General features: G+C 39.9%; 2 protein-coding genes across 6 annotated transcripts in view; one reads left to right on the forward strand and one right to left on the reverse strand.

Moving 5' to 3' along the window:
- Positions 1 to 7,766, reverse strand: part of RWDD1 (RWD domain containing 1) — a 30,392-nt gene extending 22,626 nt beyond the window's left edge. Inside the window, exon 1 of the mRNA XM_036766463.1 lies at positions 6,620 to 7,766. Within this exon, the coding sequence (XP_036622358.1) occupies positions 6,620 to 6,692 (73 nt within the window). The 5' untranslated portion in view covers positions 6,693 to 7,766. The remainder of the gene's footprint in view (positions 1 to 6,619) is intronic.
- LOC118856261 (transcription initiation factor TFIID subunit 7-like) lies at positions 7,081 to 15,755 on the forward strand. 5 transcript variants are annotated; one of them, XM_036766456.1, is made up of 3 exons: positions 7,081 to 7,376; positions 9,141 to 9,281; positions 13,804 to 15,755. In XM_036766456.1, exon 3 carries the CDS (start codon positions 13,849 to 13,851, stop codon positions 14,917 to 14,919), a length of 1,071 nt encoding a protein of 356 aa, XP_036622351.1. In that variant the 5' UTR covers positions 7,081 to 7,376; positions 9,141 to 9,281; positions 13,804 to 13,848; the 3' UTR covers positions 14,920 to 15,755. The 5 variants fall into 5 exon arrangements, with proteins under 5 accessions (XP_036622351.1, XP_036622356.1, XP_036622352.1 ...); XM_036766461.1 differs by having other exon boundaries at positions 9,221 to 9,281; XM_036766457.1 differs by lacking the exon at positions 7,081 to 7,376 and adding an exon at positions 7,500 to 7,692.
- The last annotated feature ends 653 nt before the right edge of the window (positions 15,756 to 16,408 follow it).

Below are 16,408 nucleotides of genomic sequence, written 5' to 3' on the forward strand. Positions count from 1 at the left end.
AATAAATTTAACAATCTAAATGAAACGGATGAATAGCTACAAAATATTACCCAGATTAACAGAAGAAATAAAATACTTATATAACCCAATCTTAGAAAAAGAAATTGAACAAGCCATCAATGGACTTCCTAAGAAAAAATCCCCAGGACTTGATGGATTCACAAGTGAATTCTACTAAATATTTAAAGAACAATTAATCCTAATATTATGTAAACTATTTGGAAAAATAGGTGAAGAAGTCCTACCAAATGCCTTTTATTGATACAAATATGGTGCTGATAAGGGCCAAAAAGGAGAAGGAAAATTATAGACCAATTTCCCTAATGAATATTGATGCAAATATTTTAAATAAAATACTAACAGATAGATAACAGCAATATATCAGAAGGATTATACACTATGACCAGGTGGCATTTATACCAGGAAGGCAGGGCTGATTCAATATTTGGACAACTATCAGCATAACTGACCATATCAATAACAAAACAAGAGAAATAATATGCTCTCACTGGATGGAGAAAAAGCCTTTGACAAGATACAACACCCATTCCTATTAAAAAACACTACAGAGCATAGGAATAAATGGAGCTTAAACCATCAGCAAGCATTATTCATAATGGGGACAAGCTAGGAGCCTTCCCAATAAAATCTAGGTGAAGCAAGGATGCCCATTATCACCTCTATTATTTAATATTGTACGAGAAATGTTAGTTATAGCAATAAGGTAATAAAAAGGAATTAGAATAGACAATGAAGAAACAAAACTGTCACTCTTTGCGGTTGATATGTTATACTTAGAAAATCCTAGGGAATTAAATGTTTAATAAGATCATACATATATAGCTTATATCAGATTGCATGCAAAAGTGGGAAGTGGAAGGGGGAATTAGAACTCAAAATCTTAGAAAAGCAAATGCTGAAAATCAAAAAATAAATAAAATTTTAAAAAGAAATTAGCAACTTTAGCAAACTTGCAGGATACTAAATAAACCCACATTTCTACATATTACCAACAAAGTCCAGCAGCTAGAGACAGAAAGAGAAATTCCATTTAAAATAACTGTAGACAATATAAAATACTTGTGAGTCTACTTGTAAGACAAACCTAGAAACTCTCTGAACACAACTATAAAACACTTTTCACACAAATAAAGTCAGATCCAAACAACTGGAAAAATATTAATCGCTCATGGGTGTGTTGGTAAGCAAAATGGGCTCTTAGCACTCAGTTCAACCAAGTGCCCTTGAAGAGTTTGGCTTTTGTTTCCTTTGATTAATTCAGTGTATTTCATTGAGTCTTACTAGGTGCTAAGTCCCAGGCCCAAACCCCTATTAGGTGCTAAACCTATGTGAGTGTGAAGCTCCCAGGGTACTAAGGGGAGGTGCTAACTCAAGAGCCAATCATAGGAGCCTAAGTTCTGGTAATTCAGATGATGTTTGATGACATCTGAAATGGTATAAGAAGAGAAGACAGAGCTATTTGTGCAGGGCTCTCACTCTTGGTGGTGGGCGCGCTGATGCGGAGACTCCGGGCAGCTGTAGCTAAGAGCCCTCCAGCTCATAAACCCGGACGTTGAGACTTTGTTAAACTCTGGTAACTATATTGGGATTTGAATCAGACAAGGTCTGTTTGTCGATGTTTGTACTTTGTTTGTATTTTGCTCTAAAGTTCAGGGTGCTGGATTTTTCCCCGGAACTGAGTGATATTTGTATGCTGGATTAAAATAAGCTTGTTAACCCCTTAACGTTGCTTTCCTTAGTAAAGGAGATCAAAAGAACCTGGGCTTTTGCAAAGTGCTGGCAGCGTTCTTGTTGTTGGGCTTGTGTTGGTCTTTTACCCCCACAACAATTGCTAGCTGGATTGTTGAAACAATGGGTAGGCTGAGCCAATATAATAAAAATGACAATTCTATCTATTTACTTAGTGCCATACAAATCAAACTATCAAAAAAATTATTTTATAGAGCTAGAAAAAATAATAACAAAATTCATCTGGAAGAATGAGAGCTCAAGGATATCAAGGTAATCAATGAAAAAAAAATGTGAAAGGAGGTGGTCTAGTCAAACTAGATCTCAAACTATTATAAAGTGGTAATTATCAAAACAGCTAATACCAAGAAATACTGGTGGGTCAGTAGGTACAAATTCCATTACAGTAAATGGCCATCGTAATCTAGTATATGATAAATCCAAAGATCTAAGCTTTTGGAACAAAAACTCATTATGTGACAAAAGCTGCTGGGAAAAATAGCAAATAGTATGGCAGAAACTAGGTACAGACCAAAATCTCACGCCATATACCAAGATAAAGTCAAAATGGGCACGTTATTTACACATAAAGGGTGATACCATAAGCAAATTAAAAGAGCATGGAATAGTTGATCTATCAGATTTATGAATGGGGGAAGAAATCTAGGACCAAGGAAGATATAGAGAGCACTACAAAATATAAAACAGATAATTTTGATTATATAAAATTAAGAAGTTTTTGCACAAACAAAACCAATGCAACCAAAATTATAAGGAAAGCAGAAAACTGGCAGGAAAATTTGCAACAAGTATCTCTGATAAAGCCTTCATTTATCAAATATATAATGAAGTGAGTCAAACTTATAAAAATACAAGTTATTCCCCAATTGATAAATGGTCAAAGGATATGAACTGGCAGTTTTTAGACAAAGAAATCAAAGCTATCCATAGTCATATGAAAAAATGCTCTAAATCTCTATTGATCAGAGAAATGCAAGTTAAAACAACTGTGAGGTACCACCTCATACCTATCAGAATGGCTAATATGGCAAAAAAGGAAAATGGTGAATGTTGGAGGGGATGTGGGAAAACTGGGACACCAATACATTGTTGGTAGAATTGTGAACTGATCCAACTATTCTGGAGGGCAATTTGGAACTATGGCCAAAGGGCATACCTTTGATCCAGCAATACCACTGCTAGGTCTACATCCCAGAGACATCTCGAAAAAAAAAAAGGGAAAAGGACTTATTTGTACAAAAATATTTATAGTACCTCTTTCTGTGGTGGCTAAGAATTGGAAATTAAAGGGATGCCCATCAATTGGGGAATGGCTAAACAAGCTGTGGTATATGCTTGTAATGGAATAGTATTGTGCTATAAGAAATGACAAGAAGGATGATTACAGAAAAACCTGGAAAGACTTAGTTGAACTGTTACACAGTGAAGTGAACAGAAACAGGAGAACGCTGTACATGGTAACAACAATGCTGTTGGATAAAGAATTGTGAATGACTTAGCTATTCTCAGCAATACAATGATCCAAGAGACTCTCAAAGGACCAGTGATGAAGCATACTATCTGCCTCCAGATAAAGAACTGACATTTGTGAATGCAGACTGAAGCATGCTATTTTTCACTTTCATTCATTTTTTTCCTTTATTTGAGTCATTAAACAAAGTGACTAACATGGAAATGTTTTACATGATATAACATATCTGATGGCATATCATCTCAGGGAGGGGGGAGGGAAAGAGGGATAGAATTTGGAACTCAAAATTTTAAATAAAAATGTAAAAAAAAAAAAAAAAGCAGCATCAACTCTACTTATCCCCCACTGCTACTAATGATTTTTACTACTTTAAATACTGCAACCTATAGGCATTTACGAGGTACTAACAAATAAGTCACACTCTTTTTTTCTGAGAGAAAAAAGAATGGCAAATCCAGTTTTCTTTATGCTGACTCACATATGGAACATATCCTAATTCTTAGTTACAAAAATCACCTCACTGTATGCTTAAGAACATAATCAACAGCTGTCCATGTTTGTGATTTTGGTCCCCTCCCCCCCCCAAAAAGAAAATTCATACATATTGATGCCATAAACTAGAAACAATGGAGTGTGGTTCAAACCTAGGATACATGCTGAAGAGAAGGTCAATTCCACAGTATAGACACTTTCCAACTTTACTCATCTCTGAATATTCTCATAGCTCAAACTACACTGGTTCAGAGGAGGCCTTGGCCAAAGGCCTTGATGACATCCTCTAGTAATTCCAAGACTTTCAGTCACAGTCAAGGGCTACTTTACAAAGTGTGAATGTTAAGAAGCCTCTCTAACTACTTAAGGAAGAGCAGTATCTGGGAAAGAGCACAGAGCTGGGAGCTCAGAGACTTGGATTACAGGATTTAAAGCTGAAAGGGATCCTTCTAGGTCACCTACTCCAAGCCACTCACTTTAGAAATCAGGAAATTGAGAATCAGAGAGCAAGTAATTAATCTGAGCCACACAGACAGTAAACAGCAGTTGTGGTATTGGAACTCCGGTCTTTTGATTGTACCTTCTTTTTAACTATCTTCTCTGGTATGACCTCAAGCAAGGCACAGGCTCAGGGAGAGTAAGGTGATCTAGTCCATACCCATATACCATATACCATCCCCCACCCCCACCCCCCACCCCCCACCTCCAACCTGACAGAAAAAGACAGTGAAACCCAAAGGGTTTTAATGTCTTAGGATCATAGATTTGGAGCTAAAAAGAACCTTAAAGGCCATATAATACAACCTCCTCGCTTTATAGATGACAAAACTGAGACCCTGAAGTTGGCTGAATAGCCAAAGATCACTCCACTAGTAAATGGCAGGTCACACAGGTAATAACTAACATTTATATGATGTCATTTTAAGGTTTACAAAGCATTTTTTATTAAAATTACCTGATTTGTTCCTCACAATAACTACAATGTAGCTATTGGAAAAAAAGGGTGGGGGGTGGATGTTGGATTAAATAGCCTTTAAGGTCCCTTCCAGCTCTAAATCTGATACTATGACCTTGTGTAAGTCATTTAATCTCTAAGCCTGAAGTTCCCTTATTTGTCAAATAAGGAGGTGGGTGGAATAGATCATTCTTCATCCCCATTTAATAAATGAGACTTGCCCAGGTTCACAAGTTACTATGGAAAGCTTATGGAATTCACACCTCTGTGGTTTTGTTACCTCAGCTGGAGAATGAATTACACACAGCAGCTGATCTCTCCCCTTTAGGCCAGAGCTAGACTGTATTCACAATACCAATTCACTCAAGTCTCTATGCCCTAAACCAAATAGAGACTAGTGAGGTTTACTTCTGAATGAAAACATTCAGGTAACCACTTTCACTCCAACAAAAAGTGAAATTTGGTATCTATTTCCAGTAAGTCAAGGTTTCTTAACCTTTTAAGTAGGCTTAGTCTGTAAATGTCTGTAATGTAAAAATCTCTTTTCTTAATGTCTACCCTGATTTGATTGTAAGCTCTCTGAAAGCAGGAACTCCTTTCCCCCTATTTTTTACCTTCAGCTATTAGCAGTGTCTGGCACGTATGGTACTTCATAAATATTTGGCTGAAATGCCAACATAACTTATTTTTCATGTATCATGGACACCTTTGGCAGTTAAGTGAAGTCTATGGACCCCTTCTTAGATTAATGTTTCTAAATGGGTAAAATAAAAAAATTAAAATTAAAAACAGGATTACAAATCCGTTATGGGATATAATCTCCCAAAAGTCATACAAAGCTTAAAACTGGGACACCTGGTATATACCTATACGGATGTATTGAGTAGGCATTATACATACATACACACACACGTATACATATATGTATATATATATATATATATGTTTATATGTGAATGGGCAGCTAGTGGCACAGAGGATAGAATGCTTGGTCTGGAGTGAGGGAGACTTAATTTCAAATTCAGCTTCAGATACTTCCGTGTGAGCCTCGGCAAGTCACTAAACGTGTTTCTCTCAGTTTCCTCATTTGTAAAATGATCTGGAGAAGGAAATGGCAAACCACTCCATTATTTTTGCCAAGAAAACCCCAAAAGGAGTCATAAAGAGTCAGACAATTGAAAAACCACTAAATAACAACAAAAAATATTTATGTATATAAAAGCAGAAGTTCTCAATCTGTGGCTCATGGATTATTTTTACATACATGTGTATATACACGCACACAAATATACATACCTATAAGTACACGCATATACGTATGTCTATATAAACGTATATATTCCCTTGTATCTATGTATGTCTACATGATACACATTTTATCTACATACACATACATATACACGCACATACATATACGCGTTATGTGTGGGTGTAAAAAAGTTCAAAAGCTCCAGGTTAAGAACTCCTGTTCTTTCTACGTCAATTTCTACTGTCAAAAAGAAGCAGAACTGCCAGATGTTACCTGCTCATTACCGCATGGAAACTAAACTGCCACTAACTTAGTTACAGGCCAGGCACCTTCCACGCCCCCGCCCAGGGACCCAGGGAGGAGACGCAGCGACCTCAGTGACCAAGCCTGGCCCAGGACGCGCCTGCGGGAAGGAGCGAGGCCTAGGTAAGACTGATTTTCGGCCGGTAACTCGAAAAGCTATGACACCCTACGCGGAGGGAGGGCCGGCCGATGAGCCCAAGAGTGAGGATCCCGGCGCTGCCTCTACGCGCGGGGCCCCGGGCAGCGCCGAGGTTCGGCGTTCCCTAGAGGGAACGTGCACGGGAGAGGGGCGCCTCCACGGTGCGGGGCTGGCCTGGGGGCTGTGCCGGGAGCAGGGGGACCAGCAAACAGCTGCCCTCCCCCCTCTGATTGCAGTCACCTGTGAAGGAGTCCGGGTAGATGGACTCCAAAGCCTCCAGCTCGTTGCGCTGCTCCTCGCTGTAATCCGTCATCGTGGCTCAAGCCGCTAGCCCATGGAACGCTCGGACATGGACAGCTAGAAGCTCGAACCTGGAACCCCGGGGGCCCGCCGGCCTGGCGGGCGGGGGGCGCAGGCGCAGATTGCTCCGATTTAGGACTCGCTGGTGTTCGTAGCCAGGCTGGGGCCTGATGCGGGAGTGGGGATGGGGGTGGGGGAGAGGAAGGGGGGAAAGAGGGGGATCCCCACCTCTTCACTTCCTCCAGGCTCTACGGCTCTCCAATCGGCTGCTTGAGTCTGGCCAGCGCGTGAAAACTAGCCCTGCCTCTCTGCTGGGTGGAATCACTTTGGATCGCGAGATCTGGCGTTCTCTGTGGCCATCCACCGGCGAGAGGAGAATCTCGCGTTTGTAGGGCCTCTAAGAATGCCGATCGTCGGTAGATGCATTAGGACTGGGTGTCGCGTCACGTGCTGACGCCGAGCTCAGGAAGGCGGAGCGTGCCGCTTGCCTGCGGAAGGGGTTGTGAGTAGATAAGGCCAATGTCAAGTCGCACGCTCCCCCCTAACTTCCGGTTGCTGAACCCTCACATCTAGAGACGAAGAGGAGCGTTAGCGTTCTTCGTATCTCCTGCTCGTTTGTTGTTAGCCATTTTAGGGAGCTGGAAAGCACTTTCGTCATCGTGTAAAAAGGGCCCTCATTTTACAGGCCTGGAAACAGGTACCCAGGGAGGGAGGGGGTGGAACGAGACTCATTAAGGGTCGGTGGTGGAGTTGGGAGTGGGGGCCTCGATTTTCCCCGAGGAGCGGCCCCGTGTCACGTGACTCGCAGAACTGTTCTCGCGCTCTTTGGGCTGTTGGAGATGCGCCACGATCTCGACGCCCACCTGAGCTTAGGCGACAGGGCTGCGCCACAGTTCACCGTTGCGGCAGCTTCTAATCTTTGCGGAGGTAAACTGGCGTCCTTCCTCCGAGGAATGAGGCCGCTCTTTTAAAGGGGACACTGAGACGTCATCTCATTCGACCCCTGAGATAGTGTTAAGTATTTTCCTCTCCCCTTGGCCCTTGCGGGAACGCCGCGGGAGGTGGATCGTGTTAATGGTTTGTTTCTGAGGAAACGGCCTTGGAAAGATTGTTTTACTCAGCACAGAGGACGCAGCTCCTATGTGACGACGCTAGGACTTGAATCCGGGTCTTAAAAAAAATTACCCTAGTTCTTTTGACTGTACAGGCTACTTGTCTGTCTTTGACTGCTGTCACGGTTGTCTCCAAAAAGAGAGACAAGGAAAAAGGGATATAGTATGAAAGGTGCGCCTGGAAGGGAAGCTTAGTGAGACTTGATGAAAAAAATACACTCAATTCGTAGCTAAGAGCCTATTACTAAGCCTGATATGTGCCAGGCACTGTGCTGTGAATTGGGGGTACAAAAAGAAGCAAGACGTTCCAGGACCTTAAGTAGTTTACCGTCGAATGCGTTTTATTTAGCCTGATTTCTGACTTTGAAGGGGCTACGGAGAAAATAGTGAGTTTGTAAGCCATTTTGGCCAGACTGTAAAGCATGTGAAGGGGAATAAGATGAAGTTAGCCTGAAGGATCGATGTCAGCCAGATTGGAGTAGTTTTAAGCGTCGCGCCGGGTAGTTTATGTTTTATTGTATAGGTAATAGGAAGCCAGTGAAGATTTGGGATAGCACTGGGTAGTGGTTAAGAGACTGGTCTTGGGAGCCAAAAGACCTGGACTCCTCATCTTGGCATTTGCACATTGTAACTTTTAAAACCACTAGAACTGACTGGTTTGCTGTTATCTACAATCAGTAGTTGGGATGGAATCTGTGCCTTGGAACAAACTGTCCCACATAATTGGGAAGAGGTTGGGGGAGGGGGAGGGGGAGGGAAGGCGGTCAGTGCCTTGGCTGTAGGTGGAGGTTTGCCAGTCTTTTACTATTCAAAAAAATTGTCTCAGTTGAACACAGAAGGCTAGAGGAAACGTTTGTTTTCCCTTTTAAAAAAAAATCACTTGGTCACAAGACCCAGAACTCGGGCTTTTAATATAACATTGTAATATATATACATCTGTGTCCTTGACACTCAGAACACTCCGTATAACATGTGTATATAATTTTGTACTAGTTTGTTTTAATTATTCAGTGAGCATCTACTAAGCATCTCCTATGGATTAGGCACTGCAGGGTCCTGAAACTGAAAGACAAAAAAGAAAATTTTTTTTTATTTCCTTTAGTATGAACCTTTTCATATATTAACTTAATCTACACACATTGTTTCTAATAGCTATGCTGTAATCTCATTGAGTTGTTTATCCATACTCTTGGAAAGTCAGGTTGTTTCCAGTTGTGTGGTCTGCAGTATTTTTGTAAAATAGCACAGGTCCGAGTATCTTTGTAAAAATTATTATGGTCAACAGTGAACACAGATAACTATTTTCCCATACAACTGCCCTAAATTTTTATCATGTTTATCTTTTACAGGTCTAATATACTGACCACAGCTGATATTTACATAATATTTTAAGATCGCAAAGTGCCCAACGTATTTCCGTATTTTATAGGTGAAGACACTAAAGAGAGACTTAGCCAGGTTGTGACTTGCCTGGGTCCACCACAGAACTGGTAAGTCTAGAAGTTTGAATCTAGGTCTATCTTGATTCCAAGTCATCCTGTTATATCAGGCTGTCTATCTAATATATACTAATAATTTGCTTTCCTTGAGTTGTCGGTGAGGTAAGTGATACATTTTTGTGTGTGATGATATCCTGAAATGTCTTTATTATATACTATTGCTGCTTTGCCTATTAAATGTAATCTGTATGTTGGTAAATGTATTTTTTAAGTAGTACTTTATATGTTTGTATTTTCCATAAGATTATGTATTTATATTTTACATAGATCTATATACTTATGTCCTTAAATTTTTACTCTGATGCTTCATTGCCAAAGCTGTGCCAGTGTAACATAAGTTCTGGCAAAGTGTATCAAGCTGGAAAAGTGTTTAAATTCAGTCCTGCATTGTTCAGGGAACCAACCTAGCTAAGTTTCAAAAAGCTGGTCCTGAGTTTTTGACTATAGCAATCCTCAAAGACCATCTCTTAAGTGATATAGGGCTTACAATCAACCCGTACAGACGGTACCCACATTGATGACATTACAGATAACTTGAAATATATTATGTGTTTGTATAAATGTTTTATTTGTATAGCTTACATCACTAGCATTTATTAACTGCTAATTACAGATATTTTCCCATACCATTCCTTTCCTTTTCTTGTTTATTGCATTTCATTGTGCAAAAGTGAAATGTATATACTAAAATATATATAATACTATATTCATTACCTACTGAAATGTCCTCTTCACATGTTTCAGAACTTCAGTGGATCTGTGACATCCTTTGTGAGGGTATTATATACCCTTCACCAGTGCAGATCACAATCCACCTCTCGTTCTGTGCAATTCCATCTCTTCCCTTAAATCCTGGGCTAGGGGAAGAGAAGAGATTGGGAGACAGGCATTCATCTTCATCGTGTTAGGTGGTAAAGATTTGTGACAGAGGTTTGTGTTGATTTTTTTGTGTTTGTTTTTCCTCTGCAGCCTCCATTGTCTCCTAAGAATATTCCAGAGGAGTGGGTTGGGCCCTAAACCCAGAGTCTAGGGTACAGATTTCTGTGTCTGTCACTAGTTTTGCTGTTAGGGGAACTTGTACTCATTTAATCTCACACGGAAGGAGTGCTGATTGAAAAAAATAATACATGTATACTACAATATGTACATATGTATGTATGTATGCAGTTCATTAGTTTGAAATATTTCGAAACCAGACCTTTATTGGACATTGTGGAAAGGGTCTTGTTAAATTAAATTCCCAAAGAAATAAATTTCTTTTCATTATCTAAAGCCTCACCTTTTACCAAAGATGATCATGAGTAATTAGTTTATGCTTATTTTCTTTTAAGTTTCATTGCTTCTGTCTGATAAAAACTAAAATGCGTAAAACTGGAGAAAATACTTTAGAAGTTCTACTAGGAAGTATTGAATTAGGATTGTTCTGGCAAAACCTTAACAGCAAAAGTATTGCTTAAGGGTTTGATTTGCTAATGTGTTCAAGCTGTAACATTTTTGTTTTTTTTTAAATTATTTTTTCTTTAATTTATTTACTATATTTAGTTTTCAGCATTGATTTTCACAAGAGTTTGAATTACAAATTTTCTCCCCATTTCTATCCTCCTACCCACTCCAAGATGGCGTGTATTCTGGTCACCCCGTTCTCCAGTCAGCCCTCCCTTCTGTCACCCCACTCCCCTCCCATCCCCCTTACCCTTCTTCTCTTGTAGGGCAAGATAAATTTCTATGCCCCATTGCCTGTGTATCTTACTAGTTGCATTCAAAAACTTTTTTTTTGTTGTTTTCGAACGTCTGTTTTTAAAACTTTGAGTTCCATATTCTCTCCCCTCTTCCCTCCCTGCTCACCCTCCGTAAGAAGGCAAGCAATTCAACATAGGCCACGTGTGTATCATTATGTAAATCCCTTCCACAATACTCATGTTGTGAAAGATTAACTATGTTTTGCTCCTTCCTAACCTACCCCCCTTTATTGAATTTTCTCCCTTGACCCTGTCCCTTTTTGAAAGTGTTTGTTTTTGATTACCTCCTCTCCATGTCTGCCCTCCCTTCTATCGTCCCCCCTTTTTTATCTTCTTCCTCCTCCTTTCCTGTGGGGTAAGATACCCAATTGAGTGTGTATGGTATTCCATCCTCAGGTCAAATCCAATGAGAGCAAGATTTACTCATTCTTCCTCACCTGCTTCCTCTTCCCTTCCTACAGAACTGCTTTTTCTTGCCACTTTTATGCGAGATAATTTACTCCATTCTGTTTTTCCCTTTCTCCCTCTCTCAATGTATTCCTCTCTTATCCCTTAAATTGATTTTTTTTAGATATTATCCCTTCATATTCAACTCACCCTGTGCCCTCTGTCTATATATATATATATATATATATATATATATTTACACATACCTACATATATACATACATAGACACACATATGTGTGTGTATGTATATATATCTATACACACACACACACACACACACACATATATATATATATATATATATATATATATATATATATATATATATATATATACATGTGCATATTCCTTTCAGCTACTATGATACTGAGGTCTCATGAATCATACACATCATCTTTCCATGTAGGAATGTAAACAAAACAGTTCAACTTTAGTAAGTCCCTTATGGTTTCTCTTTCTTGTTTACCTTTTCATGCTTCTCTTGATTCTTGTGTTTGAAAGTCAGATTTTCTATTCAGCTCTGATCTTTTCACTGAGAAAGCTTGAAAGTCCTCTATTTTGTTGAAAATCCATATTTTGCCTTGGAGCATGATACTCAGTTTTGTTGGGTAGGTGATTCTTGGTTTTAATCCTAGCTTCATTGACCTCCGAAATATCATATTCCAAGCTCTTCGGTCCCTTAATGTGGAAGCTGCTAGATCCTGTGTTATCCTGATTGTGTTTCCACAATACTCAAATTGTTTCTTTCTGGCTGCTTGCAGTATTTTCTCCTTGACCTGGGAGCTCTGGAATTTGGTGACAATATTCCTAGGAGTTTTCTTTTTGGGATCTTTTTCAGGAAGTGATCTATGGATTCTTTCAATTTCTGTTTTGCCTTCTGGCTCTAGAATATCAGGGCAGTTCTCCTTGATAATTTCTTGAAAGATGATATCTAGGCTCTTTTTTTGATCGTGGCTTTCAGGTAGTCCAATCATTTTTAAATTATCTCTCCTGGACCTATTCTCCAGGTCAGTGGTTTTTCCAGTGAGATATTTCACATTGCCTTCCATTTGTTCATTCCTTTGGTTCTGTTTTATCATATCTTGATTTCTCATAAAGTCACTAGCTTCCACTTGCTCCAATCTAATTTTTAAGGTAGTATTTTCTTCATCGTCTTTTGGACAACCTTTTTCATTTGGGTAATTCTACCTTTCAAGGCATTCTTCTCCTCATTGGCTTTTTGGAGCTCTTTTGCCATTTGCGTTAGTCTATTTTTTAAGGTATTGTTTTCTTCAATTTTTTTTTGGGTCTCTTTTAGCAAGTCATTGACTTGTTTTTCATGGTTTTCCTGCATCGTTCTCATTTCTCTTCCCAATTTTTCCTCTACTTCTCTAACTTGCTTTTCCAACTCCTATTTGAGCTCTTCCATGGCCTGAGACCAGTTCATGTTTTTCTTGAAGGCTTTTGATGTAGGCTCTTTGACTTTGTTGACTTCTTCTGGCTGTATGTTTTGGTCTTTTTTGTCACCAAAGAAAGATTCCAAAGTCTGAGACTGAACCTGAGTGCGTTTTGCTGCCTGGCCATGTTCCCAGCCAACTTACTTGACCCTTCAGTTTTTCAGCAGGGTATGACTGCTTGCAGAGTAAAGAGTACTTTGTTCCAAGCTTGAGGGGATGCGCCGTTGATTTCAGAGCTGTTTCTATACAGCCAGCTCTGCCACACCAGCACTCCTTCTCCCCCAAGAACCGCCAACCCGGGCCTGACTCAGATCTTAAGCAGGCTCTGCGTTCCTGCTCTGATCTGCCACTTAATTACTCCCACCAGGTGGGCCTGGGGCCAGAAGCAGCTGCAGCTGTAGTTCTGTAGCTGCACCACCCCTGCTGCCCCGGTGTGGTGGCTGAACTGTGAACTCTTTTCACTCTGTCCCCTGCAGCTTTTCCCACTAACCTTCTCTGTTTTCTTTGGTGTTTGTGGATTGAGAAGTCTGGTAACTGCCACAGCTCACTGATTCAGGGCGCTAGGGCCTGTTCTGCCTGGCTCCTGGTCTGGTTGTTCCTGCTGCCGCCCTTGCTGGGCTCTGTTCCCCTCCACTCCGTGCATGATAGACCTCATCCAGCGACCATCCAGGCTGTCCTGGGCTGGAGCCCTGCTTCCCTCTGCTATTTTGTGGGTTCTGCAGTTCTAGAATTTGTTCAGAGCCATTTTTTATAGGTTTTTGGAGGTACCTGGCAGGGAGTTCACGCAAGTCCCTGCTTTCCAGCTGCCATCTTGGCCAAGCTATAATGTTTTTTTAAAAAATTTCTCATAAGTTGTATTTTACATGATTTTTTTTCCCTTTATTTTTAGATTTTGAATGATACAGTTGTTTACGGTGAAGCAAGGTGAGAGGAAATGACTGTTACAAAACAGAAGATGAGCAAGAACAAAGAAGATGCTCCCCATGAGTTGGAAAGCCAGTTCATATTACGTCTACCTCCAGATTATGCTTCCACTGTGAGAAGGGCAATACAGTCTGGAAGTGTCAATCTGAAAGATAAATTGACCATTGAATTGCATGCAGATGGACGTCATGGAATTGTCCGGGTAGACCGAGCCCCTTTAGCTGCGAAGGTGGTAGACCTGCCCTGCGTTACTGAATCCTTGAAAACTATAGATAAAAAAACCTTTTACAAGACAGCAGATATCTGCCAGATGCTTGTGTGCAGTGAGGATGGAGATCTTTACCCACCTCCAGAAGAACCAGTTGCCAGTACTGATCCAAAAGCAAGTAAGAAAAAAGATAAGGACAGGGAGAGGAAATTCATCTGGAACCATGGTATTACTCTACCGCTAAAGAACGTCAGAAAGAGGAGATTCCGTAAGACAGCCAAGAAGAAGTACATTGAATCGCCAGATGTGGAAAAAGAAGTAAAGAGGCTTCTCAGTACAGATGCAGAGGCTGTCAGTGCCCGATGGGAGGTGATTGCAGAAGATGAAACAAAGGAAGCAGACAACCAGGTTTCCCTAGCAGGCCTAGATATTTCCTCTCCAGGAATGAGTGGTCATAAGCAGGGCCATGGATCTTCAGAACATGATGAGCTTCGGGAGATATTTAATGATATTAGCAGCAGTAGTGAAGAGGAAGATGAGAGAGATCCTCATGATGATGAAGATATAAACATCCTTGACACTGAGGAAGACCTAGAGAGGCAACTACAAGACAAGCTTGATGAATCTGATGAACAGCGCCAAGAAAACGAGATGGTTGTGGGAATTCAGAAGCAGATTGATATAATGAAAGGTAAACTTCAAGAAACTCAAGGGAGAGCAAAAAGACAGGAAGACCTTATCATCAAAGTAGAAAATCTGGCACTCAAGACTCGTCTTCAGGCTGTGCTGGTTGAGCTCAAACAGCAGGAAGAACGAGAGAAACAACAGCTCAGTTCCTTGCAGGAACAGCTAGAATCACTCCTGGAGAAATAAGAGGCTCCTGCTTGCAAATTCGCTATTGTGCCAACATTGGTAAATGGCTCACATTCCATCCTTTGGGTTGAGGACAATATAGATTGTTAATACAGAAATTTGACTATTTACATTTCATCATTTTTCTGTCGCGTAGTTTGAATTCATCCCATTTCTCTGTAATGGTGTTTATTTTGCTAGAATCTTACACACTAATAAGTAGAAGGTGATAGGTGAGAGAAGACTGGTTGTAGAAGAGTTTTGGGATTAATGAACTAAATGGTTCAGCCCCTATAATTCCCACATTTATTCCATTCTTTTCTTCCCAATATGAGAACTTACTATCGCTTTGTGGTAAGAACCAATTCAACTATAAGGAGATTTGAGGATAGATGCTGTAAAGCTTGTTTTGCATATATTTTAGTTTCTCAACTGTTGTAGGTAACTCCTCTCAATGTAGAGAAGAAAATTATATATATACTGATAGATAACTGCCACAGAAAATAAAAGTGGCAGCCATTCTTGTCTAACAGAAGTAGTTTCCTACTGAGTATTTGTCTCTCCATTTTTTTACTTTGTTAATGTTAATATTCATGGGATTAATGAACAGTTATTTCTATGATATGTTGTAGACTCTTATTATAAGAGAGTGATAGGCTGTTTGGCAACTGTTAAGGCTCCATTTTGTATCTCCCCTTCACAATTGATAAAAATGTTAATTCTTTTTTCTCGTATTATATATGTGTTTTTGTTTAACTCAGACTTACCTTGAATTTATTATAATAGGGTTCCAAGTTAATTCTTCATGCTGTGATCCGGTTTTACCAGCTGTATTAAAGAATGATTTGGCTCCCTATTCTGGTTTGTCATGTCTTGAGTTTTTATAATATTAATCTATTCCTGGAATCTGGTCTATTCCTTTGCTCACTTAACTCTGTATAATCCAACAAGCTGTACATAAATGTCTGATTTTATGTTTTAATATCTGGATGAACAAACCAGCTATCATCACTTTAAAAATTAGTTCTCATACATAATATAGTTATACCAATACGTATGTGCTTATGTGAGAGGCGGAATAGTATAGTGCAGGAATCACCAAACCATAGCCCACAGCCTGTTTTTGTACAGCCCATGGGCTAAGAATGGTTTTTAATAAAATGTAAAAACCATTTTTAGTTCACAGGCCGTGCAGAAACAGGTAGCAGGCCAGATTTAGCCCTTTGGATGTAGTTACCAGTGGATCAAGGGCCAACCTTGAAATCGGAGATCTAGGTTCAAGTTCCAATTCTGACATACCATGTGACTATTGGGTAAGTTACTCAACCTTTCTGCCCCAGTCAGCTTCATACTACTGTAAACTGCAGAGAAGGTGACAGTCTTCTTTTGTAGAGGAATTTCTTCAGAAAGTACGAAATCACAAGCCTGATAATAGTGGAAATGAAATCTAATAAATGGCATGTAATGGTTTCAGGTTTACAAAGTATCCCATTTGAGCCTGTCAGTCCTC

This window comes from Trichosurus vulpecula, chromosome 7, assembly GCF_011100635.1.
Source record: "Trichosurus vulpecula isolate mTriVul1 chromosome 7, mTriVul1.pri, whole genome shotgun sequence".
NCBI lineage: Eukaryota > Metazoa > Chordata > Mammalia > Diprotodontia > Phalangeridae > Trichosurus > Trichosurus vulpecula.

What these genes read in the sequence shown, in the direction of transcription:
- LOC118856261 (XM_036766456.1), top strand. Translation starts at nt 13,849, where the DNA reads ATGACTGTTACAAAACAGAAGATGAGCAAGAACAAAGAAGATGCTCCC.